The sequence below is a fragment of the Nansenia antarctica genome (genome assembly GCF_963989245.1).
Source record: "Nansenia antarctica genome assembly, chromosome: 7".
Classification (NCBI taxonomy): domain Eukaryota; kingdom Metazoa; phylum Chordata; class Actinopteri; order Argentiniformes; family Microstomatidae; genus Nansenia; species Nansenia antarctica.
The window spans coordinates 39723949-39751448 of NC_137677.1; the positions used below are offsets into that span (position 1 = coordinate 39723949).

Consider the following 27500-nt stretch of genomic DNA (forward strand, 5'->3'; position numbering starts at 1 on the left):
AGCTGGACAGACAGGATGTAGCAGACAGCTGGACAGACAGGATGTAGCAGACAGACAGATGGACAGACAGGACGTAGCAGGCAGCTGGACAGGATGTAGCAGACAGCTGGACAGACAGGACGTAGCAGACAGCTGGACAGACAGGACGTAGCAGACAGACAGATGGACAGACAGGACGTAGCAGACAGCTGGACAGACAGGACGTAGCAGGCAGCTGGACAGACAGGATGTAGCAGACAGCTGGACAGACAGGACGTAGCAGACAGCTGGACAGACAGGACGTAGCAGACAGCTGGACAGACAGGACGTAGCAGACAGATGGACAGACAGGATGTAGCAGACAGATGGACAGACAGGATGTAGCAGACAGATGGACAGACAGGACGTAGCAGACAGCTGGACAGACAGGATGTAGCAGACAGCTGGACAGACAGGACGTAGCAGACAGCTGGACAGACAGGACGTAGCAGACAGCTGGACAGACAGGACGTAGCAGACAGCTGGACAGACAGGACGTAGCAGACAGCTGGACAGACAGGACGTAGCAGACAGCTGGACAGACAGGACGTAGCAGACAGCTGGACAGACAGGATGTAGCAGACAGATGGACAGACAGGACGTAGCAGACAGACAGGATGTAGCAGACAGATGGACAGACAGGACGTAGCAGACAGATGGACAGACAGGACGTAGCAGACAGCTGGACAGACAGGACGTAGCAGACAGCTGGACAGACAGGACGTAGCAGACAGCTGGACAGACAGGACGTAGCAGACAGCTGGACAGACAGGACGTAGCAGACAGCTGGACAGACAGGATGTAGCAGGCTGTCATATGAGCAGACAGCTGGACAGGACGTAGTAGCCTGTCATACACAACTCCATACTGTCATACACAAATACTGGCAAGGAAGAACTTTAACTAGATAATACTTAGATAAAACTAGAACTAGATAGAACTTAGATAAAACTAGAACTAGATAGAACTAGAACTAGATAGAACTTAGATAAAACTGGAACTAGATAGAACTTAGATAAAACTGGAACTAGATAGAACTAGAACTAGATAGAACTTAGATAAAACTAGAACTAGATAGAACTTAGATAAAACTAGCACTAGATAGAACTAGAACTAGCTAGAACTAGATATAACTTAGATAAAACTAGAACTAGATAGAACTAGAACTAGCTAGAACTAGATATAACTTAGATAGAACTTAGATAGAACTAGATAGAACTAGGACTAGCTAGAACTAGATAGAGATAGAACTAGATAGAATTTAGACAGAACTTAGATAGAACTTAGATAGAACTAGAACTAGACAGAACTTAGATAGAACTTATATAGAACTAGACAGAACTTAGATAGATCTTAGATAGAACTAGAACTAGATAGACGACTCTCCACGCCACTCTATCCCACCTGGAGAGGGGAAACAGCTACGCGAGACTGCTCTTTGTGGACTTCAGCTCCGCCTTCAACACCATCCTTCCAGACAGGCTAGTGACCAAACTACTAGACCTGGGTCTATCACACTCTATATGTGCATGGATCAAGGACTTCCTGACCGACCGCCCCCAGAGGGTGCGGGTGGGCCCCCACACCTCCACAGCCCTCAGACTCAGCACTGGGTCCCCCCAGGGCTGCGTGCTAAGCCCCATCCTCTACAACCTCTACACCTACGACTTCACCCCCGTCCACCCCAGCAACTCCATCGTAAAGTTTGCAGACGACACCACCGTGGTGGGCTGCATCTCGGGGGGGGACGAGGCGGCGTACAGGGATGAGGTAGAGCAACTGAGCAAGCTGTGCAAGGTTAACAACCTGCTGCTGAACAAGTCAAAGACCCAGGAAATCATCGTGGACTTCAGGAGGAAAAAGTCCGAGATCCAGCCCCTGCTCATCGACGGAGAGAGCGTGGAGAGAGTCTCAACCCTCCGATTCCTGGGGGTGCACATGCAGGATGACCTGTCCTGGAAGGACAACACAACAGCCACCATCAAGAAGGCACAACAGCGGCTCTACATCCTGAGAGTCCTCAGGAAGGAACACAGCAAGCAGGAGATACTGGTGACCTTCTACCGCGGCGCAGTGGAGAGCATCCTCACCTACGGCATCTGCAACTGGTTCTCCAGCTGCACAACCGCGGAGAGAAATGCGCTACAGAGAGTCGTGAGAACAGCCCAGAAGATCACCGGCGCCCCCCTCCCCTCTCTGGAAGAGCTGTACAACACACGCTGTCTCAGGAAGGCCTCCAAGATCTCCAGAGACCCAACCCACCCTGGGTACGAACACTTTACCCGGCTGCCCTCGAAAAGGCGGTACAGGACCATGGCCGCAAGGACAAACAGACTGAAGAACAGCTTCTACCCCAGGGCCATCCAGGCCCTGAACACAGCAAAGACCTAGGTTCTGGGCCCTGGACAGTCTGGACGGATTGATGGCAGCTGCTGGACTGAAAAAATCAGGTGTAGTGCTGAGGCACAAATATGTACATTTCAAGCCTGCAAACTGCGACACTTTAAATGAATGTGCAATAACACTATGTGCAATATGACAACCCTAGTCGTCTATCTGTACAGTATAGTATAGTGGATAGTGTACATAGCCTTTATTTATGTAAACCAGCTCCTTCCCTTCTTGTGTTTTTTTTAATTTATTTTTTTTTTATTTTTTTTATTTCCTAACACCAGGGGAGCTACCCCTCCTAAATGTCGTTGTTTGGTACCTGTACTATAGCAATGACAATAAAGACCATTCATTCATTCATTCATTCATTCATTCATTCATTCATCAACTTAGATAGATCTTAGATAGAACTAGATAGAACTAGAACTAGATAGAACTTAGATAGATCTTACATAGAACTAGATATAACTAGATATAACTAACTATATAGAACTAGAACTAGATAGAAACAGAACTAGAACTAGATATAACTTAGATATAACTAGAACTATATAGAACTAACTATATAGAACTAGAACTAGATAGAAATAGAACTAGAACTAGATAGAACTTAGATATAACTAGAACTATATAGAACTAACTATATAGAACTAGAACTAGATAGAAATAGAACTAGAACTAGATAGAACTTAGATAGAACTAGAACTAGATAGAACTTAGATAGAACTTAGGTAGAACTTAGATAGACCTAGAACTAGATAGAACTTAGATATAACTAGAACCAGATAGAACTTAGATAGAACTAGATAAAACTAGAAACTTTGTTCTATTCTGTTTGTTCTGTTTATTTTCCTCCTCCCTCTCCTCCTCTCTCAGGGGCGTCTCCTGACTCTGTCATCGGCGTCTCCTCTCTGAACGGAGCTCCTGGAACGCCGTCAGATGACGAGGACCTCCCCCACCCTCTCCCGGGGGTGGTCTCGGTCGCCCTCTCCCCCACGGGCTCCCATGGCTCCCACGGCTCCTCCCAGAGCGCCTGGGAGGGCGGAGCCACGGGCTACCTCGGGGACAAGGAACACGGCAGGGGGGCGGAGGGCGGGGCCAGGGAGAGGCGGGCGTCCGCTGGGCGCATGGTGCTACAGCGGTCCCTCAGCGAGGGTCTGGACGCCATCGAGGCTCCCAAGGGGCCCGGGGAGAGACCGCTGGGTGCTGCCTCGCCCATGCTGCGCTCCTCCTTCCCCACGCACACGCGCCTCAGCGCCATGCTGCACATCGACTCGGACGAGGACGACGAGCGCTCCGCGCCCTACGACGTCACCCCGGTCCCGGGGTCCCCCCTGCTGCTCAACGGGGAGCCAGAGGAGGACGAGGAGGAGGACGAGGAGGAGGAGGACCCCTTCCCTGAGCTCCAGCAGGACCCCGAGCCGACCCCCCCCGCCCCCGCCCTGGACCCCTCGGCGGCGGCACGGCGGGGGCTGGCGCTAAGGCTGAGGCTGCAGCTGGGGGAGGTGGAGGAGGAGGAGGGGGAGGGGGAGGTGGGGGTGACGGGGCGGCGGGGGTTGGGTGAGGACGGGGGGACAGAGTCAGACGTGGCTGCAGAGTTAGACCTGGGTCTGGACCTGGGTCTGGACCCGGAGGACGCCTCGGAGCCGGACGTGTTCTCCGAGGTGGAGGAGGTTCCCTTCTCCCAGGCCCTGTCCCAGAACGCCCCGCCCGAGGGCCCGGAGGCGGGGCAGGAGGAGGAGGGGGCGGGGGAAGACTTGACGTCGGAGATCGACACTTGCTCCATGGCGACGGCCCCTCAGACAGTGGTCTCCTCCTCAGACAGCTGTCCCATCACGGCATCCGCCACTGTCGCCGCCAGAGACTGTCCTGTCGTGACGTCCGCCGCTGTGGTAAGAGATTACTTAGGATCGGCACATCAGGGTAGACGTGTGTGATGGCACCTGGTGAAACCGGGAAGTCGGCAACCAATGAAAATGTTCAGACTTTTATTCTGAAGGATTTCAATAAATTGGTCATTGATTTTCAACAACGTTGACATTTATTTACATTTTTGCTGAATGAAAGTCTGAACATTATGGTCGGTTGTGGACTTGTTCCCGGTTTCACCAGCTGCCGTCACATAGGGAACACTTAACACTAGAACAGCCATGGGTGGGGTCATTTAACCCTGTGAGTAACATCTTTTTTATATCTTTGCACTCGATCAAATTTCAGGACCCTCCTTTCATGACTTTTCCTAGATATGTGTGTTCTACCTCCAGTATCCTTACATTTTCAGGATAAGTTAGTATAAAGCTATTTTGCAGTTTGTCTGTGTAGGAGGGCAGGCTAATTTACAAGAAGCCAACTAGTGGTCGTTGTGTGTAAATAGGAGCTTCCCATTGTAAAGACTACGGTCATTTGACCCTGTGTCTAGTGTTAAGGAAGAGCCCGGTTGAACCGCAGAAAGGAGTTGAATCATGTGTGTAAATGAAGCAGAACGCCAGACTCTTCTCTCTGTGACCTGATGTTGCGGGCCGGTTTAGGAGGAGGAGGAGGAGGCGGAGACTGCTATCAACCCCGGGGGGGGAAACGCGACCGTCACGGACACCCCGCCGACCAGTCAGGAGGTAGACGGCGCGGGGGGCGGGCCGGCCACAACCAATGAGGTCGAAAGAGACGTCCCGGCGGCCAATGAGCAGGCGGTGGAGCAGCCATCGGAGGAGACCGCCAGTGAGCGGAGGCGGAGCATGCAGGCCTCGGGGGGCGTGGCCCAGGACGTAGAGAGGGAGGAGCCAAGACCACCAGGGGGGGGACAGCAGGCGTGTGCGGGCTCTGTGGATTCCGACCAGGTTGCCACGGAGACCGATGGAGAGGACGGTAAAGAAACCCGATGAATATTTTATTAGGCTTTATTTCACAATTCTATATTTATCTGGTCTTCATTTAGAAATGACCTAGTAGAACGACAGAAACCGGAGGACAGGCTTGTTCGTTTGAAACCCGTTCCTCATTCCGTCTCACCTGTTTTACAATGAGCCCGTCCTCCGATTTCTACCTCCACCAGCCTCCGCTGGGGCTGTAGAAGACCTTAAAGCCCTGCTCTGGTGTGTGTGTGTTCTGGTGTGTGTGTGTGTGTGTGTGTGTGTGTGTGTGTGTCCAGATGCCCAGGTGAATGGCCACTCCGTCCGGTCGCTCCCCTCCGTGCGCCATGACATCCACAGATACCAGCGTGTGGACGAGCCCCTCCCACCTAGTGAGTGTGTGTGTGTTTGTGTCTGCATGCAGGAAGGAAGGAAGGAAGGAAGTCGCTGGAGGTGAATTAGACTGTTTTTGTTTTCTTTGTATTGACATAGTGCTGCTGCTTTATACAAGACTCTGTGTGCTGTGTTTATGGGTTTATTTGGGAGTGTTTGAGTGTTTGAGTGTTTGAGTGTGTGTGTGTGTGTGTGTGTGTGTGTGTGTGTGTGTTTGTGTGTGTGTGTGTGTGTGTTTATGTGTGTGTGTGTGTGTGTGTGTTTGTGTGTGTGTGTGTGTGTGTGTGTTTGTGTGTGTGTGTGTGTTTTTGTGTGTGTATGTGTGTGTGTGATCGCAAGCGTCTCTGCGTCTCTGCGTCTGTGTGTGTCTGTGTGTGTGTGTGTGTGTGTGTTTTTGTGTGCGTGCGCACGTGTGTGTGTGTGTGTGTTTTTGTGTGCGTGCGCACGTGTGTGCGTGTGTGTGTGTGTGTGTATGTGTTTTTGTGTGCGTGCGCACGTGTGTGCGTGTGTGTGTGTGTGTGTGTGTATGTGTTTTTGTGTCCGTGCGCGCGTGTGTGTGTGTGTGTCTACTCTACGGCCATCTCAGTGTTTACTCAGGAGGCTCAGTAAAGCCCTGCTGTATCCACCGCCTGTCTGTTCTTCTGACAGCGCTCTCTGAAAACACTTCCTGTGTACTCGTGTCCTCTGGCAGCCCCGGTCCAGAGAACAGCCGCGTCAGCATTGTTGGAATAACGGACGATCACTCACATTTATGAATGACATCATGATCATGACCTCTACTGTCAGAGGAGCCGCAGGGAGTGTGGGAATCTCCTTCTATACGACGCCTCCCTGCCTCCCTGCCTCCCTACTTCCCTCCCTGCCTCCCTCCTTCCCTCCCTGCCTCCCTGTCTCCTTCCCTCCCTCCATCCCTGCCTCCCTCCCTGCCTCCCTGCCTCCCTCCCTGCCTCCCTGCCCCCCTGCCTCCATGCCTGCCTGCCTCCCTGCCCTCCTTCCCTCCCTCCCTCCCTGCCCCCCTGCCTCCATGCCTGCCTGCCTCCCTGCCCTCCCTCCCTCCCCGTCTCCCTGCCTCCCTGCCTGCCTGCCTCCCTCCCTGCCCTCCCTCCCTCCCCGTCTCCCTGCCTCCCCGTCTCCCTGCCTCCCTCCCTTCCTCCCTGCCTCCCTGCCCCCCTGCCTCCCTGCCTCCCTCCCTTCCTCCCTGCCTCCCTGCCCCCCTGCCTCCCTGCCTCCCTCCCTTCCTCCCTCCCTCCCTGCCCCCCTGCCTCCCTCCCTTCCTCCCTTCCTCCCCGTCTCCCTGCCCCCCTGCCTCCCTCCCTTCCTCCCTCCCTCCCCGTCTCCCTTCCTCCCTGCCTGCCTCCAGACCAGGGGAGGCTTCTGGAGGTAGAAATCGGAGGACCGGGGACTCATTGTAAAACGCATGGAACAGAATGATCAACAATCCGACACCCTTTTCTCATTCCCCATTCCGTGCGTGCTAAGGAAGAGCGTAGCATTCTGTTGAGCAAGGGGTTCATTGGGAAGGATGGAATGGAACAGAAGGGTATGAAACAACTCACAAATGCAGCTGTGATGAGTATCGTACTGTCCCGCTGATTCGGTTCCGTGTGTTACCCTGTATGGAGGACCAAGGCTGTCAAAATTAACAATAAATATATAGATAAATAAATGAATGAATAAATAAATGAATGAATACACACAGTAATAAAGAAATAAATACATAAAAATATATGTAATTATAAATACATTTATATATTTATTTGTTCTTTTACGCATTCTTTCTTTTCCACATTCATTTGTTCTTTTCCACATTCATTCTTTCTTTTCCACATTCATTCTTTCAGGAGTGCCTGAAAGTTACACAATATGTGAAGTTAAAACACACACCCTAATAGCTACATAGCCTACAATGTGCAGGGTTTTTATTTTATTTTACAAACATCATTGGCAACAGACATACAGTTTAGGGGGCAGGAGATGGGCACCTGCCCAATTGTAATTAGCGGTTTTCTGACAATATAGCTTTTGGGCTGATTTTTGGTGGATTTAGCGGTTTTTAGACTGTGGTTAGGCTGGACATTTTTTCTGGTGCCGTCCTAAGGGTAAAAGTCAAACTCTGCGTATGAATCATAGTGGAGGTATGATATATGGCATATATAGGCCTATGGCATATACTGTATATACGGTTCTTTGGTGGAAAGGCATTTTTTATAGGCATTTTTAGTCACCACAAGTCTGTTCAAACCCAGGCAGCGAGACCAGCAGGAAAACACAACTAGATCTTCTATAATTCTAACTGGATAGAACTTCATTTCCAATCACAGTCAGCTAGATTACTTACTTAGCTAGCTTACTTTTACTTATCAAATGCTGTCTTGCATCGCGCATAGCCTGCAGCGCATATGTCTAATTGAGTCAACTGGTATTGTGGTTATCACCAAGTTCTCCCATACAGTGCTGATGGACTAGTATAGACCATTGCCGACATGTGTGAAAGGGGACAACACGGGAATAGCTTGGGATGTCGACATAGTTTGGGATTCCATGGAAATTATAGGGTGAAAGAGGCTGTGTGAGAACGGGGCTATAGACGCTCTTTCCTTCTGTGGTGATAACTGAGACAAGACTGCGTCGCTGCTTTCACCACGTCACGCGCGGTATCAACCAATGAAAATGCGTAGGGGCGTGGACATCATGCAAGATACGCCCCTATATTTGTAGATCTGATAATCGGGGAAAGAATTAAAGAATGAATGTGGAAAAGAAAGAATGAATGTGGAAAAGAATGTGGAAAACAAAGAATAAATGTGGAAAACAAAGAATGAATGCATAAATAAATATATAAATGTATTTCCTTATTACTGTGTGTATTCATTAATTTATTTATTCATTTATTTATCTATATATTTATTGTTAATTTTTACAGACTTGGTCCTCCATAACCCTGAGTCCCGTCCTCCACCCTCCCTCCCTCCCTCCCTCCCTCCACCAGGCCTCTCCTGGGGCCTCGTTTAGAAACATTGCGTAGGCGCAAAAGAAGGCGTACGTCACTTTCTAAGCAACAAAAAAAACTTGTCGGGAGAAAACTTGTGCGGTCCTCAACGGAGAGACTCGTTGTTGTGATGACAGTATGTCAGTATGGATCAATAAATCGATGACCATTTTCTTCGGCGTATGGGTAGTTGTTTTCCTCTCCACTCCACCAGGCTCGGGGCCGAGGGGCTACCCTTTTACCACCCCGAGACCTGTTGAGGGGCTCACCCGGGCTATATTTCTGGACACCCCTCCAGAAGCCACGTCATCGTCTCGTCATCTAATACCGACAGACCATGCATCCCGTTGGGTGGGTGGTACACCGGGCAATCCAGGATAACATGGTCTGCGGTTTGTTCCTCTGCGCAACACTCGCACGACGCGTTTGGGGCCAAGCCCCATCTGTGCATTGATGAACGGAAACGCCCGACGCCGGGGGGCTCAGGGCCGGCGACTGGGATGTGATCGCGGAGTTTGGAGGTGTTTACCTCCCACTCCGCGCGCCACATATAATCCGCCCAACCTGCCGCACTGATGTTAAGATTTCTGCATTGCTGCCTGAGATCCTGTGCGGCAGGCACAGTGTCTCGACTTGAGACGCCGGGAGGGCTCCGCTGTTATAGTGAGCCTATCATGGAGCAGATGGTTATTAAGCTCCACGGCCCGGCAGGCGAGACGTGCTGTGGCTCCCATGCGGCGGAGGCCTGCGGGCTGGAAGCTTGCTAGGATGGGAAGGTTGTCCACGGGGGTAGGACGCAGGCATCCTGTCACAATGCGCAAGGCTTTTATAGGCGAGTCGATGAGGCGGGTGTGGGCACTGCGACACCATACTGGGGCGCAGTATTCACTAGTTGAATAAACGAGGGCTAGGGCTGCCGTGCGCAAGGTCCTTGCGCCGGCGCCCCAGCCCGAGCCAACCAGTCGCCTCATCATCGCCACACGAGCTGTTAACTTCTTGCGCAGTGACTCGAGGTCACCATGGCCATTAAAAGGGTGGGACAAGTTGATTGTGATTTATAAAGGGAAACCAGCGTGGGACGTGCGTACGCACTGTGTTATGAATCTGAATATTTTTGTGCGTAACACTTTCTGTGTTTCGTCCTTACGCAAGCTTTTCAACGTGTTGCAACAACTAACAGACAGGCTAGCTGACGCTGAAGATAGATCCAGACGCAATAACCACAGATTCGTTGGGATACCAGAGGGAGCTGAAAAGAACGACATGACTGCGTTCCTGAACAAACTCATCTCAACATCCCTGGACATCAACCCTCCCCCAGGTGAAATCGAAATGGATCGCGCTCATAGGATTGGAACACGTTTGGATACCGGAGACAAGGGCAAAGAGAGAACCATCATCCTTCCTTGATAATTTGAACCTCCCTAAACTGAGTGGTGCACAACAAGAGGAGTTAGATTCACCTATTAGTTCACAGGAGATTATTGAAGCAATCAAGGCCCTACCAGCAGGCAAATCGCCTGGCCATGACGGCTTTACAGCTGAATTTTTCAAATGATATGCTGAAGATCTCCTGCCATTGTTTGAAAAGATGCTTACGGAGGCATTTGAAAGTGGTAGGCTACCTCAGTCTCTAAATCAAGCAATTATTACACTTATATTGAAAAAAGAGAAGGATCCGACTGATTGCAAAAGCTATCGTCCGATAAGCTTGATCTCAGTCGATTGTCGACTACTATCTAAAATACTTGCTAATAGATTAGATAAAACACTTGGGTCACTTATCCATCCGGACCAAGTGGGCTTTATTAGACGTAGAAATTCTTCTGATAATGTGAGTCGCCTTATAAATATTATGTGGTTTATGCGAAATTCTAACAATCCAACAGCGGCTATCTCGCTCGACGCTATAAAAAGCGTTTGCTAGGATAGAATGGAGATACATGTTTCAAATATTGAAGGCTTTTGGGTTTGGCCAAACATTTCTGAGATGGATTGAGATCCTTTATGAAGACCCGGAGGCAGCGATGAACACAAACGGTGTAATATCATTCTAATTTACACTTGGTAGAGGCACTCGGCAGGGCTCGGCACTGTCACCGGGTCTCTTCTGTCTAACCCTCGAACCCCTTGCAGTAATGATTTGTAACAACCCAAATATTCAAGGAATTAGAATAAATGAGTCCACGCATAAGCTTATGTTATATGCGGATGACATATTATGGCTTGCCAGGTAGATCTGTCCCAGCACTTTTAGACAACATCGAATCCTTCTCCAAGCTATCAGGGTACAAGGTCAATTGGTCTAAGTCTGAGGCTCTTCCACTAACTTCGTATTGCCCTAAGACTTTATTCCAGGCAGGGTCTTTTCAGTGGCCTATGGAAGGTATAAAATACATAGGTATCCTCTTTCCTCATTAAACCAGCAAAATAATATTAAAAAATGTCGACCCTCTTTTTAAGAAAATTGCTTTAGATACAGAAAGGTGGTCAACACTATTTCTATCATTATGGGGGGGAAATCAATGTCCTGAAGATGAACTGTATCCCGAGATTGAATTACCTGCTCCAATGCCTTCCAATTGCCATACCCCAGGTGTACTTCAAAAGGTTTGACCACATTTGCTAAACGTTTCTATGGAATGGTAAACGTGCTAGGATAAAGTTGGAAAAGCTCCAAGTCCCGATCAATAAGGGTGGTATGGGTTTACCTAAACTAATATTGTTTCACTATGCCTACTGCCTGAGACACATTGCTCAATGGACACTGCCACCTGAAAGGGCCCCTCCTTGGTTTGAGATTGAGCAAAAATTGCTTTCCCCTATTGCCCCTATAAATTCTATGTCCAGCAAATTATCATTTGAATTACGATCCCATCCTATAATAGCCATTCTCTACAATGTATGGAAGAAAATATCTAAGTCCTTTAAAGTAAATGTCTATCTCAACTCTGAATCTTGTATTTGGAATAACCCCAAATTGCAAATAAATAAGTGTTCCTTTATATGGAAGGAATGGGTAAGAAAAGGAATTGTAACATTAACATACATATATGGGGGAGATGGTCTGAAATCATTTGAGGAGTTGGTTAATGAATATGGGTTACCTAGACATGATTTTTGGAAATACTTGCAACTCCGCCATTTGCTGGACAGTATTCTAGGTAAAGGAATCGCACCTCAACAGTCAACTCTTCTGTCTGAGATTACAAAGATAATGAGTATGGGACATGAGGCGGCTATCTATTATAAAATGGTTTTCCGACAGACGGTTAAGGTATCCTATGCATTGATGGTAACTTGGTCAGTTGATCTGAAAATTGATTTCACAGAAAAAGAATGGGACAAAATATGTGAGAACATTAAGAGAGTATCGAGAGACATTAAAATTAGATTGATCCAGTTCAAGGTTCTTAACCGGTTCTACTGGACCCCCTCCAGGATGTTCAGGCTGAAGCTCAAGGACAATGCTGATTGCTGGAAATGTTGCAGGCCGGAAGGGACCCTGGTTCACTTACTTTGGGAATGTCCTATGATTCAAAATTACTGGCGAAAGATCCACGAATGGGTGCAAAACATTACCCAGGACAACCTTGAGTTTTGTCCGAGACTGTATGTTCTCAGTGATCCACAAATGACGTCTCTATGTGGAGCTGCAGAATTTATTCAGACCAGTATAATGGTTGGAAAACAAATTATTATGAGACACTGGAGGAACGCAGGGGAGCCGTCTTTCCAGGAATGGCTTATGGAGTTGGCAACGGTGGCAGCATACGAACAAATGTCCTTCAGTTCTATGGACAGAACTGAACAATACACAGCAAAATGGGGAGGCTACTTGGGATATATTGCTAGTCGGTAGTAAGACTTAAGTTGACAAATTGGATGAGTGATGAATGTAATCTATGGGTGCTTTTTTATTTTATTTATTTTATTTTTTATTTTTATATTTTGTTCTTTTCTCTGTATTATTTCTGTTTGTTGACAGCAAGACCTATTCGGTGATATTGTTACCATTTTATACAAAAGTTGTATAAGTCAAGAAATGTGTTTATTGAAAAATTAAATAAAATACTGATAAAAAAAATAAAAAAAAGCCTGGATTGTCCTTTGGTGATGTTGATGGAATACCCCCCTGGACGTTGGGTCCTGACCCCCGCTGTGTTGTGGTCCCTCAGACTGGGAGGCCAGGATCGACAGCCATGGGCGGATCTTCTTCGTGGACCACGTGAACCGGACCACCACCTGGCAGAGGCCTACCGGGCCGCCTGCCCCCCAGGGCCTCACACGCTCCAACTCCATACAGCAGATGGAGCAGCTCAACCGCAGGTACCAGCACCTGTACACACACACGCGCACACATACACACACACACACACACACACACACACACATACACACACTCACGCCCCCTCCCCTCCCCTTTACCTGTCGCAGGTACCAGAGTATCAGGAGGACGATGACCAGTGAGAGGCCAGAGGAGACGTCAGCTGACGTCCCCCCGGAGCCCCCGGACAACGATCTGATCCCCCAGGCCATCCCTGGTACGTTGGAGCTCATCTACATGTGTTGTTTCACTTGTTTCTGGTTGGTTAATCCCGAGATGTGTAGCTCCTGAGGCCGGTTGTATAAAGATAGACCCAGTCTTAGACTTAGATCTCACTTTAAGTCAGTCTTGCTATAGACTCTAAAATGTTCCTGTTGCATAAAGCTAGCCTATGAGTGACTAAAGTAAGACTGACTTAGATAGCCTGTCAGACAATGCATTCTAGGTAAACTAAGACACTTGACAGAAGAAAAAAAAAACATGGCGGCCGATACAGCTACACCTAGCGGCAGAAGATATGAGAGAAACTAAATTTTCTTCTGCTGAAAACGTATGTATATTGGAGGAATATAATGTGGAGAAAAGTATACTGCTTAGCAGTTTTAACCAGTGAAGTAGTTTACCGCGCTGGAGTTACAGTGTTAGCTAGCTACTAGCCCTGACTCGTTCCCATAGCAACACAGCTCTTATATCAAACTTATCAAGAAGGAGGCTAACTTTCTAACCTCAAAATAAGTCAGTCTTATTTTTTATGCAACAGGCAGTCTTAATTAGACTGGTCTAACCTGAGAATATAAGACTAGTCTAAGGCTTAGACCAGTCTTAATCTATCTTTATGCAACCGGCCCCTGCTCTCGGCATCCGGTCTGTGTCAGTTTGAATGAAAGTCTATGGATGTCAGTTTGAATGAAAGTCTATGGATGTCAGTTTGAATGAAAGCCTATGGATGTTAGTTTGAATGGAAACCTGTGGATGTCAGTTTGAATGGAGGCCTGTGGATGTCAGTATGAATGGAAATCTATGGATATCAGTATGAATGGAAGTCTATGGATGTCAGTATGAATGAAAGTCTATGGATGTCAGTTTGAATGGAGGCCTGTGGATGTCAGTTTGAATGGAGGCCTCTGAATATCAGTTTGAATTGAGGCCTGTGGATGTCAGTTTGAATGGAGGCCTGTGGATGTCTGTTTAAATGGAGGCCTGTGGATGTCAGTTTAAATGGAGGCCTGTGGATGTCAGTTTAAATGGAGGCCTGTGGATGTCAGTTTAAATGGAGGCCTGTGGATGTCAGTTTGAATGGAGGCCTGTGGCGGGGTTGTGTGTCTCCTGTGTTGTAGAGTACCGTCGAGACGCCGCGGTAGGCCACTCCTCCTCACGGTCCCGCCTCTCCCTCCTCCTCCAGTCCCCCAGCGCCAAGTTCCTCTGCAGCCCTGACTTCTTCACCGTGCTGCACGCCAACCCCGTGAGTCCATCCTCATACCGTCAGATCTAGGCTCTATCCCACCACTACTAGATCAGTGCTGCACGCCAACCCTGTGAGTCCATCCTCATACCTTCAGATCTAGGCTCTATCCCACCACTACTAGATCAGTGCTGCACGCCAACCCTGTGAGTCCATCCTCATACCGTCAGATCTAGGCTCTATCCCACCACTACTAGATCAGTGCTGCACGCCAACACTGCAGGTCAATCTATTGAATGATGGACCACCACCCCCCCCCCCCCCCCTTCCAGAGCCTACTGAATGTTTACCGGTATCACCTGTCCCTCTTTGATGACCTCATCACTCCACCCCCCCCCCCCCCCTCCTCTTTCTCCTGCAGAGTGCCTACCGTATGTTTACCAGTAACACCTGTCCCTCTTTGATGACCTCATCTCTCTGTCTCCCTGCAGGGTGCCTACCGTATGTTTACCAGTAACACGTGTCTGAAGCACATGATCAGTAAGGTGAGGAGGGACGCCCACCACTTCGAGCGCTACCAGCACAACCGCGACCTGGTGGCCTTCCTCAACATGTTCTCCAACAAGCAGCTGGAGCTGCCCCGGGGCTGGGAGATGAAACACGACCAGGCGGGCAAGGTCTGGATGTGTGTGTGTGTGGGGGGGGTGGGGGTGGATGTCTGTGTGTGTGTGTGTGGGGGGGGGGGGTGTATGTGTGGGTGGGTGGATGTGTCTGTATGTGGGGGGGGGTGAGGAGGGGGGTGTGTGGGTGTGTGTGGTGGATGTGTGTGTGTGTGTGTGTGTGGGGGGGGGGGGGGGGGGGGGGTGGTTGTGGGTGTGTGTGGGTGTGGTGGCGTGTGTGTGTGTGTGTGTGTGAGTGAGAACGAATGCATGTACATGTCTATATCTAAGTGTATGCTATAAGATGTGTGCATATGATGTCTATCGGTATCTGAGCGATGTGTGTGTCTGGCTGTGTGTGTGTGTGTGTCTCTCCTCAGCCCTTCTTCGTGGATCACAACTGTCGCTCCACAACCTTCATCGACCCTCGTCTTCCTCTCCAGAGCGCTCGCTCCACCGGCCTCCTGGCGCATCGCCAACACCTGACCCGCCAACGCAGCCACAGTGCCGGCGAGGTGAGAGACCACACACACACACACACAAACACACACACACACACACACACACACATACACACGCATACTTGTTTATGCTACATTGTGGGACAATAAGACTAGGACCTCCCGTGTGGGGACACCCCTTTCTAGACACCGTACAGCACTGAGAAAAATCAGGCATGATCAGAAAAAATTCAGGAACCAGAATCTCACTTCAAATTAGCAATATTCAATACTTTTTTCAAGACATGACTTCTTCCACCCATGTGGGGAGTCTCAGGTTGCTATCTTTCTGGGGACACCATAACACACTTTCAGATATTACAATCTTTCTGGGGACACCATAACACACTTTCAGATATTACTATCTTTCCGGGGACACCATAACACACTTTCAGATGTTACCATCTTTCTGGGGACACCATAACACACTTTCAGATGTTACTATCTTTCTGGGGACACCATAACACACTTTCAGATGTTACCATCTTTCTGGGGACACCATAACACACTTTCAGATGTTACCATCTTTCTGGGGAACACCTTAACACACTTTCAGATGTTACCATCTTTCTGGGGAACACCTTAACACACTTTGGTTGAATCCCAAATGGAGCCCTTATCCAAGCCCTGAACCCTTGAAGACTTTGGGTGCGTTTGTTTAATCTCCCGGGAGCGCACTCGGGTTGACATAGTGAGTTATTGTCACTATGTTATTGTTGTTATTGTTGTTATTGTCACTATAATTGTATAGTTATTGTTAACTCGGGTTACAGCTTAGCATGTAACTCAGTACTCTAGTTAGCACTGATACAGCTTAGCATATAACTCAGTACAGTAGTTAGCACTGATACAGCTTAGCATGTAACTCAGTACTCTAGTTAGCACTGATACAGCTTAGCATGTAACTCAATACTCTAGTTAGCACTGATACAGCTTAGCATGTAACTCAGTACTCTAGTTAGCACTGATACAGCTTAGCATGTAACTCAGTACTCTAGTTAGCACTGATACAGCTTAGCATGTAACTCAGTACTCTAGTTAGCACTGATACAGCTTAGCATGTAACTCAGTACTCTAGTTAGCACTGATACAGCTTAGCATGCAACTCAGTACTCTAGTTAGCACTGATACAGCTTAGCATGTAACTCAGTACTCTAGTTAGCACTGATACAGCTTAGCATGTAACTCAATACTCTCTAGCCCAATGTATCACCAAACAGCGCTCAATTTAGTCACTCACTATTCGCCTCCCCCTCCCCCACACAGCACCTTCCACAGCTAGCAGCACACTCAGGCCTCAGCCGTTCATTTAACATTGCCGACCTCCTGAACTTTAAGGTTAAAATAAATACATACAATATCCTTTGTAAAAGTCAAACCCTGAAAAGTCATCAAACTGTGATGGAGCATATTAAGCCAGTAGCTTTTGGAAAATGGATGCATTTTGTGCATTCCTGGGCCTGCTAGTTAACTGAGAACCAATCACTATTCGCCTCCCCCTCCCCCACACAGCACCTTCCACAGACAGCAACACACAGGCCTCTGCTGTTCATTTAACATTGCCGACCTCCTGAACTTTAGGCTCACTTTTGGGACACTTCCTATGTAGCCAGGGGAACAGAAAAAGACACACACCATCAGTGGGATGCCAGCTTTCAGACAAAATTGTTTTCAAGTCTCTAGTCCATTGTATGGCCAAACAGGGTTTAACTTATTGGGGATAGGCCTCCATTGACATTACATTGCCGACCTCCTGAACTTTAGGCTCACTTTTGGGACACTTCCTATGTAGCCAGGTGAACAGAAAAAGACACACGCCATCAATGGGATGCCAGCTTTCAGCCAAAAGTGATTTCAAGTCTCTAGCCCAATGTATCACCAAACAGCGCTCAATTTAGTTGTGCACTATGCAGACAGAGCACTGATTTGCACCCCTCCCCCACACAGTTAAGTTTCTGTTCTGCTGAAATCTGCCTCGCTCTGTTCAATTAACCTTCCTTCATGACCGGCTCACGGTGGGACCCGTGCTGTGCTGGCGCACTCATGTCCATAATCGAGAATTTCTCTTAGCTTCTCTCCCACCATGTCAGCCATGCAGAGAGCGATTTTTTTACTAAAATAAAATAACCAGAATGTTTATGATATGCTTTTTGTTAACTTTAGCACTGTGAGACTTGCAGTTGGAGTTCATATAATTGTAATCTCACCATATATGACAATACTCTTAAAAGGGTTAAAATAAATACATACAATATCCTTTGTAAAAGTCAAACCCTGAAAAGTCATCAAACTGTGATGGAGCATATTAAGCCAGTAGCTTTTGGAAAATGGATGCATTTTGTGCATTCCTGGGCCTGCTAGTTAACTGAGAACCAATCACTATTCGCCTCCCCCTCCCCCACACAGCACCTTCCACAGACAGCAACACACAGGCCTCTGCTGTTCATTTAACATTGCCGACCTCCTGAACTTTAGGCTCACTTTTGGGACACTTCCTATGTAGCCAGGGGAACAGAAAAACACACACACCATCAGTGGGATGCCAGCTTTCAGACAAAATTGTTTTCAAGTCTCTAGTCCATTGTATGGCCAAACAGGGTTTAACTTATTGGGGATAGGCCTCCATTGACATTACATTGCCGACCTCCTGAACTTTAGGCTCACGTTTGGGACACTTCCTATGTAGCCAGGTGAACAGAAAAAGACACACGCCATCAGTGGGATGCCAGCTTTCAGCCAAAAGTGATTTCAAGTCTCTAGCCCAATGTATCACCAAACAGCGCTCAATTTAGTTGTGCACTATGCAGACAGAGCACTGATTTGCACCCCTCCCCCACACAGTTAAGTTTCTGTTCTGCTGAAATCTGCCTCGCTCTGTTCAATTAACCTTCCTTCATGACCGGCTCACGGTGGGACCCGTGCCGTGCTGGCGCACTCATGTCCATAATCGAGAATTTCTCTTAGCTTCTCTCCCACCATGTCAGCCATGCAGAGAGCGATTTTTTTACTAAAATAAAATAACCAGAATGTTTATGATATGCTTTTTGTTAACTTTAGCACTGTGATACTTGCAGTTGGAGTTCATATAATTGTAATCTCACCATATATGACAATACTCTTAAAAGGGTTAAAATAAATACATACAATATCCTTTGTAAAAGTCAAACCCTGAAAAGTCATCAAACTGTGATGGAGCATATTAAGCCAGTAGCTTTTGGAAAATGGATGCATTTTGTGCATTCCTGGGCCTGCTTGTTAACTGAGAACCAATCACTATTCGCCTCCCCCTCCCCCACACAGCACCTTCCACAGATAGCAACACACAGGCCTCTGCTGTTCATTTAACATTGCCGACCTCCTGAACTTTAGGCTCACGTTTGGGACACTTCCTATGTAGCCAGGGGAACAGAAAAAGACACACACCATCAGTGGGATGCCAGCTTTCAGACAAAATTGTTTTCAAGTCTCTAGTCCATTGTATGGCCAAACAGGGTTTAACTTATTGGGGATAGGCCTCCATTGACATTACATTGCCGACCTCCTGAACTTTAGGCTCACTTTTGGGACACTTCCTATGTAGCCAGGGGAACAGAAAAAGACACACACCATCAGTGGGATGCCAGCTTTCAGCCAAAAGTGATTTCAGGTCTCTAGCCCAATGTATCACCAAACAGCACTCAATTTAGTCACTCACTACCCCTCCCCACTCAGCCGTTTAACATTGGCGACCTCCTGAACTTTAGGCTCAATTTTGGGACACTTCCTATGTAGCCAGGGGAACAGAAAAAGACACACACCATCAGTGGGATGCCAGCTTTCAGCCAAAAGTGATTTCAAGTCTCTAGCCCAATGTATCACCAAACAGCACTCAATTATATGCTCAATATATTTTAACAGTGAAAAAACAGGAAATACAGATTTTAAAAAATAAAATAAATCACAATAGTATGTTATTAGAATGATATAAACTTAAAATAAAATCAGTCTACTGTTAATAAAACTACTGCTGCAGATTTCTGTTGGTCTGTTTCTCAGACTGAATTGGTTCCATACTGCTTGGCCCTCTGAAAGGTCACAGCCAGGTCAGCTGCAGGTTGGGGCGGGGGAGGGGAGACATCAATTAACCACCTGCACCTCCAAACTTTCCCCAAAGCTACTGCTGCATTCAATGCACACGGGAATAACTGGTTTTCTGGAACAAGATGAATAATTATTATTCATAAATGTAGAACTGCTTAATCCCTTTATGTTTTGTAATTATTTAAAGATAAAACAACAGTTTTAAATGTTTTTATAATTTAAACCATTATATGGCTTGCATGATTGAGAATGTTGTCATTTTTAATACACAGTTTTGGTATACTACATTAACGCATTTACAGAACTCTCCTTAAAATTACAAATATAGTACTTATTACTAATACACTCAGGCCTCAGCCGTTCATTTAACATTGCCGACCTCCTGAACTTTAGGCTCACTTTTGGGACACTTCCTATGTAGCCAGGGGAACAGAAAAAGACACACACCATCAGGCTTTCAGCCAAAAGTGATTTCAAGTCTCTAGCCCAATGTATCACCAAACAGCGCTCAATTTAGTCACTCACTATTCGCCTCCCCCTCCCCCACACAGCACCTTCCACAGCTAGCAGCACACTCAGGCCTCAGCCGTTCATTTAACATTGCCGACCTCCTGAACTTTAGTCTCTAGCCCAATGTATCACCAAACAGCGCTCAATTATATGCTCAATATATTTTAACAGTGAAAAAACAGGAAATACAGATTTAAAAAAAAAAAAACATCACAATAGTATGTTATTAGAATGATATAAACTTAAAATAAAATCAGTCTACTGTTAATAAAACTACTGCTGCAGATTTCTGTTGGTCTGTTTCTCAGACTGAATTGGTGCCATACTGCTTGGCCCTCTGAAAGGTCACAGCCAGGTCAGCTGCAGGTTGGGGCGGGGGAGGGGAGACATCACCAGAATACCTCTGTGTCATTGGCTGCTATAGGCATAAAAGGAGAGAAACTCATGGTGCGGCCCCCATCTTCCCCTGACCTCAACCCTATTGAGAACCTTTGGAGCATCCTCAAGCAAAAATATATATGAGGGTGGGAGGCAGTTCACATCAAAACAGCAGCTCTGGGAGGCTATTCTGGCATCCTGCAAAGAAATTCAAGCAGAAACTGTCCAAAAACTCACAAGTTCAATGGATGCAAGAATTGTGAAGGTGATATCAAAGAAGGGGTCCTATGTTAACATGTAACTTGACCTGTTACAGTTTTTCTCAGTCGCTTTGGTGCATTTCTCACATCACTATTAACATTTGCACAACAGTTAGTGCATTTCTCAGAACAATTAGTACAAACTGCAAAACCTAGGTGTTAACCTGCAAAAGCGTGTCACTTGCTCAAAATGGATAGTTCATTCCTCAAAAGCAAGTATTCATGTCAATGAAAGTGTCAGTGTCATCAAAATGAAAAGTCCTGACACCATTGTTTATGAACAAGATAGTCAAATGGCTTTGTCATGTTTTCATTATGACAGTTCACTCTGTAAGTGTTTTCCAATGCAAAAAAGTCAGATCTTGGTGACACTACCTGAAAATGCTCAAGACAGTACTATACACTATTTGCACAGCCATTTGAAATCTACAGTGGGTTACACATTACTGTATTTAGTGAGGTAAATGAGTACAAGACGCTGAATAGTTATGTTTCACATTTTTACTGCATATGCTCTTTGCAATTCTAATTTGTTCACAGCATTGTGCAAAAGAAAAATACAAACTTGTTTACCACAAACATAAGAAACACCCTTTGGCTAGAGCTGTGCACAACTGTAAACAATATTGCAGTACATATTGGAACTGAATTGGAACATCCAACATACTGTAAATCATTCATTGACATCCAGACGTTCCTGTCTGTCTGGCCACATATTTTCATCGACATCACAGCGAATATCATCCCTGGTAATGCAGCGAGGAAAGTATCTCCCTGAGTGGCGAATCCACCCTCTGCTAGCAAGGCCATTTGGGTATGTGGATGCCGGTCATATACCTTCCACCTCCAGGCAGAGAAAAACTCCTCTATTGGATTCAGGAATGGGGAGTAGGGAGGGAGATATTCCACCAGCATCCTTTCATGTGCTGCAAACCACTGTCTGACCAGATCTGAGTGGTGAAAACGCACATTATCCCATACAACAACATACTTGTTCAGATGGTCTCCATTTAGACCCCTCTCATTCTCAGGGATTATGTCCCTGTAAAGAGTGTCTAAAAAAGTCAGCAGATGTTGTGTTGTGTGGACCAAGGCAGGGTATATGGGTGAGGACGCCGTTTTCTGAGACGGCTGCACACATTGTAATATTCCCTCCTCGTTGGCCTGGGACATCAATGGTTGCTCTCTGTCCAATGTGATTTCTGCCACGCCTTCTACCTTTTGCCAGATTAACGCCTCATCAACGTATATGAATGTGTGCAGCGGTTCCCTGGCCTCCAGCTCCAGTACACACTTTATCCCAGAATAGAGAGAGAGAGAAAAAAACTCATTTTGGACAACATATTGTACAGTATGAATTGTCATGTAAGTGTACTGCATGGCACTACACAAAGTAACCAGTTTACAGCACTGGACATTAGAGTATGCATAGAACACATAAATGTTTTACCTGTACATACTGGTGACGGATCTCCTTCACTCTGTCGCTGTTCCGTTCAAATGGCACATTGTACAATTGTTTCATGCGCATTTCATTTCTCCTGAGCAGTCAATTGTAGCGATTGAAACGGATTCAATATTCCCAAAGATATTGTCATCCTCTATAACAGCGCTTTGTATCTCTCTCAACCTTATGGCATTGTTTGCAATCACCATTGCACAAATGGCTTCCTCTTGTTGTGGAGTAAAAAGGGGCCCTTTTCCACCTCTGCAAGGTTGTCTTGCCTTGTCTTGTCTATGTGGTGCAGAGTAAAATTACAGTAATGTACAGTAAACATGAGATATACGGCTTTAACCCATATTACTGTAGTGAACAATAACAGAGAGAAATTGTTCAATTTGGGAGACATTTTCAGGAAAAATGATAAAGAAATGTATACAATTTGCTTGACAGATTTTGACAACTTGTTCAACATTTTTGGATGTAATGACTCAAGCAAAGAAATTAGGACTATTAGTTTTATAGGGAATGACTATTAAGCATCCAAAAGTATAGTTCATTTTGACTGACATGACATAAGCAAATGATAATGTTATAAAACAGCAGAGAATTGTATGACAGCAATTGATGCATGTCCAAAAGCATTTGCAATTTGTTTGAAGGAATGAGAAACTGCTACTATGATGTGCACAAATGACTAAATGTTGTGGAGGTTGAACTAACAGTTATGAGAATTTCAATTCTGATCAGAGAAATGCACCAAAGCAATTGAGAAAAACTGTAAGATGTTTTTGTTTGAAATAGCTTTTGATTTCAGTAAATATGACCTCCTAATATGACCTCCTAAATTCATCACAATTGTTTGTTCTTTACAACCTATAAAATGTTTTGAAACTCTGTTGTGCATAATAATTTGGAACAGTGCATTTTGAGTTTTTTATAAATAAAAAAAATACTGTTATCATTGGGAGGTTTGTTCAATAACATTTGAATTATACTCTAACGGTTGATGACTTGAAAATTATACTGATTGTCATTTGCATCAACTATTTAGGAAAATCAGATAAAAATATAATTTGCATAATAATTTGGAACGAGGTGTATAACCTTTTCGAGAGGGAACTGTGCTCAGTATAGTTTTAACAATAAAGGTCCCATATTATCTTATATCTTAATTCACTTCCTGGTAATTGCTATGTTGCAAATACCCTGCGTTATTAAAATATGGAGAAATATGAATTAGGAAATTATGGAAATACTGTAATAGGTACAGATTTTAAAAGCATGCCCCCATCAGAATCAGAATCAGAAAAGTGTATTGCCAAGTACGTTCACACATACAAGGAATTTGCTTTGTAAAACATGGAAAGGTAATAAAAACAAGTGCCATAACCTGTGCCCCACCCAAAAACCAGCCGCCACTGCTATTTACACCATGGAATTATAGTCACACACTTTCTAGTCACAATAATAAGACCAATGTTAACCAGCGTTCTCTGTCAGAACACTCAGCCAGTATATTTGCTAGCGTTTCACCCTGCAAAAACTCTCGCGTCGCGCGCACACACTCGTCTCGCGCGCACACTCGCGCACAATCTTGTATTATTCTCCAACGGCACAACGCGAAACGAAGTGTGCTCCGCAGCTGAGGCTTGTGCTTGATGCAAAGTGCACGTGACCGACAGGAAGCTCATATGATTGGCTGCAGGAGTGTTAAATGTGTGTTAAAATTTCTGCCATTTCCGTGAAAAAAATAGTAAAAAATGCCGATTTCGCCACCAGGGGCGCACTCTAAACACTGATTAAGCACTCTTTTCAGACTTATGTAGCAGTGTGGGTCAAAATTTAAAACATAGAAATATTTGCACTAGACATATCAGCAACACTTTTTCTACCAAATTCAATGAAAATCGGTGTGGGGACCCGTTTTGGGTCCCCACACCGATTTCGAGTCCCCACACCGTGGTTGTGCTGTCAGACCTCAGTCCCCACATAGTAGTATACACAGGCACACACACACACACACACACACACACACACACGCACACATGCACATGCACGCTCACACGCACTCGTACACACACGCACTCGCACACACACACACACACACACACACACACACACGCATACACACAGTGGCAACAGTAATGAGGATCCTAATAAACTTAAGTAAAAACAACCACTGCAATACATTTTCTTAACACTTTATTCAAGCCACTGTTGTGTGTGTTTGTGTGTGTGTGTGTGTGTGTGTGTGTGTGTGTGTGTGTTTGTGTGTATGTGTGTCAGAAATGCTTTGACGACAGACCGTAACTTCAGCATGGCAAACAGTCACTTAACTTAGATGCGCAGCGACAGTACTGTAACTGGATTTGAGCATTCCAGAGTGCATCGAAATTAAAACAAAGAACGGTAACTGATGTTACCGGATTCTGCCTTGCGTTTCCCTAGGGATCTGGAAGTTACGGCAAAGACAACCCACTATTTTCACCAAAAAACCCAAAAGATTTACTCAAGATATTTGTCCACATGATAAAGCTGATCTTTAATGTTCCAAAAATTACAATAACTCATTTACGAAGTTACTGCCCTTTGCCTTTGCACGGCAGATTACAGGTCTGAGATCAGCTGAAAGATCAGTCTATACCACCTACTAGTGATCTTAGCTGGTCTACTGGTCGACAGGTCTGATACTAACTACAGGTGTGATACTAACTGCAGGTCTGAGACCAGCTCCACTGTACCTACATATATTTCAGCTTGTGTTGCAGGTGGTGGACGAAACCCGCCACCCCACCCCCCCGGTCATGCCCCGCCCCTCCAGCACCTTCAGTGGCTCCAGTAGGAACCAGTACCAGGACCTGGTCCCTGTGGGTGAGTAACACACACACACACACACACACACACACACGTACTACACATATACCTGTACAACAATAGTTTAGGAGATGGAAGAGAGGAGAGATTGGGAGATGGAAGAGAGGGAGGGAGGAAGATGGAAGAGAGGGAGGGGGGGGGAGATGGAAGAGAGGGAAAGGGGGGGAGAAGGAAGAGGGTGAGGGGGGAGATGGAAGAGAGGGAGAGGGGGGGAGATGGAAGAGGGAGAGGGGGAGAGATGGAAGAAAGGGAGAGGGAGGGAGATGGAAGAGATGGAGGGAGGAAGATGGAAGAGAGGGGGAGGGGGGAGATGGAAGAGAGTGAGAGGGGGGAGATGGAAGAGAGGGAGGGAGGGAGATGGAAGAGAGGGAAAGGGGGGGAGAAGGAAGAGGGAGAGGGGGGAGATGGAAGAGAGACAGGGAGGAAGATGGAAGAGAGGGGGAGGGGGGAGATGGAAGAGAGGGAGAGGGGGGGAGATGGAAGAGAGGGAGGGAGGGAGATGGAAGAGAGGGGGGAGGGAGATGGAAGGGAGGGAAGGAGATGGAAGAGAGGGAGAGTCGGGGAGATGGAAGAGAGGGAGGGGGGAGGTGGAAGAGAGGAAGGGAGGGAGATGGAAGAGAGGGAGAGGGAGGGAGATGGAAGAGAGGGGGGAGATGGAAGAGAGGGAGAGGGGGGGAGATGGAAGAGAGGGGGAGGGGGGGAGATGGAAGAGAGGGAGGGAGATGAAAGAGAGGGAGGGAGATGGAAGAGAGGGAGAGGGGGGAGGGAGATGGAAGAGAGGGAGGGAGGAAGATGGAATAGAGGGGGGAGGGAGATGGACGAGAGGGGGAGGGAGATGGAAGAGAGGGGGGAGGGAGATGGAAGAGAGGGAGGGAGGGAGATGGAAGAGAGGGAGAGGGAGGGAGATGGAAGAGAGGGGGGAGATGGAAGAGAGGGAGAGGGGGGGAGATGGAAGAGAGGGGGAGGGGGGGAGATGGAAGAGAGGGAGGGAGATGAAAGAGAGGGAGGGAGATGGAAGAGAGGGAGAGGGGGGAGGGAGATGGAAGAGAGGGAGGGAGGAAGATGGAATAGAGGGGGGAGGGAGATGGACGAGAGGGGGAGGGAGATGGAAGAGAGGGGGGAGGGAGATGGAAGAGAGGGGGGAGGGAGATGGAAGAGAGGGAGGGAGGGAGATGGAAGAGAGGGAGAGGGGGGGAGATGGAAGAGAGGGAAAGGGGGGGAGATGGACGAGAGGGAGGGAGGAAGATGGAAGAGAGGGAGGGAGGGAGATGGAAGAGGGGGAGAGGGGGGAGATGGAAGACAGGGAGGGAAGGAGATGGAAGAGAGGGAGGGAGGGAGATGGAAGAGAGGGAGAGGGGGGGAGATGAAAGGGGGGAGAAGGAAGAGGGAGAGGGGGGAGATGGAAGAGAGGGAGGGAGGAAGATGGAAGAGAGGGGGAGGGGGGAGATGGAAGAGAGGGAGGGAGATGGAAGAGAGGGAGAGGGGGGGAGATGGAAGAGAGGGAGAGGGGGGAGATGGAAGAGAGGGAGAGGGGGGGAGAAGGAAGAGGGAGAGGGGGGAGATGGAGGAGAGGCAGGGAGGAAGATGGAAGAGAGGGGGAGGGGGGAGATGGAAGAGAGGCAGGGAGGAAGATGGAAGAGAGGGGGAGGGGGGAGATGGAAGAGAGGGAGGGAGATGGAAGAGAGGGAGAGGGGGGGAGATGGAAGAGAGGGAGAGGGGGGAGATGGAAGAGAGGGAGAGGGGGGGAGAAGGAAGAGGGAGAGGGGGGAGATGGAAGAGAGGCAGATGGAAGAGAGGGGGAGGGGGAGATGGAAGAGAGGGAGAGGGGGGGAGATGGAAGAGAGGGAGGGAGGGAGATGGAAGAGAGGGGGGAGGGAGATGGAAGGGAGGGAGGGAGGGAGATGGAAGAGAGGGAGAGGGAGGGAGATGGAAGAGAGGGAGGGGGGAGGTGGAAGAGAGGGAGGGAGGGAGATGGAAGAGAGGGAGAGGGAGGGAGATGGAAGAGAGGGGGGAGATGGAAGAGAGGGAGAGGGGGGGAGATGGAAGAGAGGGAGGGAGATGGAAGAGAGGGAGGGAGATGGAAGAGAGGGAGAGGGGGGAGGGAGATGGAAGAGAGGGAGGGAGGAAGATGGAATAGAGGGGGGAGGGAGATGGACGAGAGGGAGGAGGGAGATGGAAGAGAGGGGGGAGGGAGATGGAAGAGAGGGGGGAGGGAGATGGAAGAGAGGGAGGGAGGGAGATGGAAGAGAGGGAGGGAGGGAGATGGAAGAGAGGGAGGGAGGGAGGGAGGGAGATGGAAGAGAGGGGGGAGGGAGATGGAAGAGAGGGAGGGAGGGAGATGGAAGAGAGGGAGGGAGGAAGATGGAATAGAGGGGGGAGGGAGATGGACGAGAGGGGGGAGGGAGATGGAAGAGAGGGGGGAGGGAGAT

General features: G+C 47.6%; 1 protein-coding gene across 1 annotated transcript in view; it reads left to right on the forward strand.

The window, feature by feature from the left end:
- hecw2a (HECT, C2 and WW domain containing E3 ubiquitin protein ligase 2a) overlaps positions 1-27500 on the forward strand; it is a gene marked incomplete at both ends in the record, with an annotated part of 57114 nt that overhangs the window by 15134 nt on the left and 14480 nt on the right. The window contains 10 exons of the mRNA XM_080536747.1: positions 3286-3869; positions 3930-4259; positions 4938-5271; positions 5555-5647; positions 12816-12966; positions 13075-13181; positions 14302-14426; positions 14858-15043; positions 15406-15540; positions 24966-25068. Of these exons, the coding sequence (XP_080392873.1) occupies positions 3286-3869; positions 3930-4259; positions 4938-5271; positions 5555-5647; positions 12816-12966; positions 13075-13181; positions 14302-14426; positions 14858-15043; positions 15406-15540; positions 24966-25068 (2148 nt within the window). The remainder of the gene's footprint in view (positions 1-3285; positions 3870-3929; positions 4260-4937; positions 5272-5554; positions 5648-12815; positions 12967-13074; positions 13182-14301; positions 14427-14857; positions 15044-15405; positions 15541-24965; positions 25069-27500) is intronic.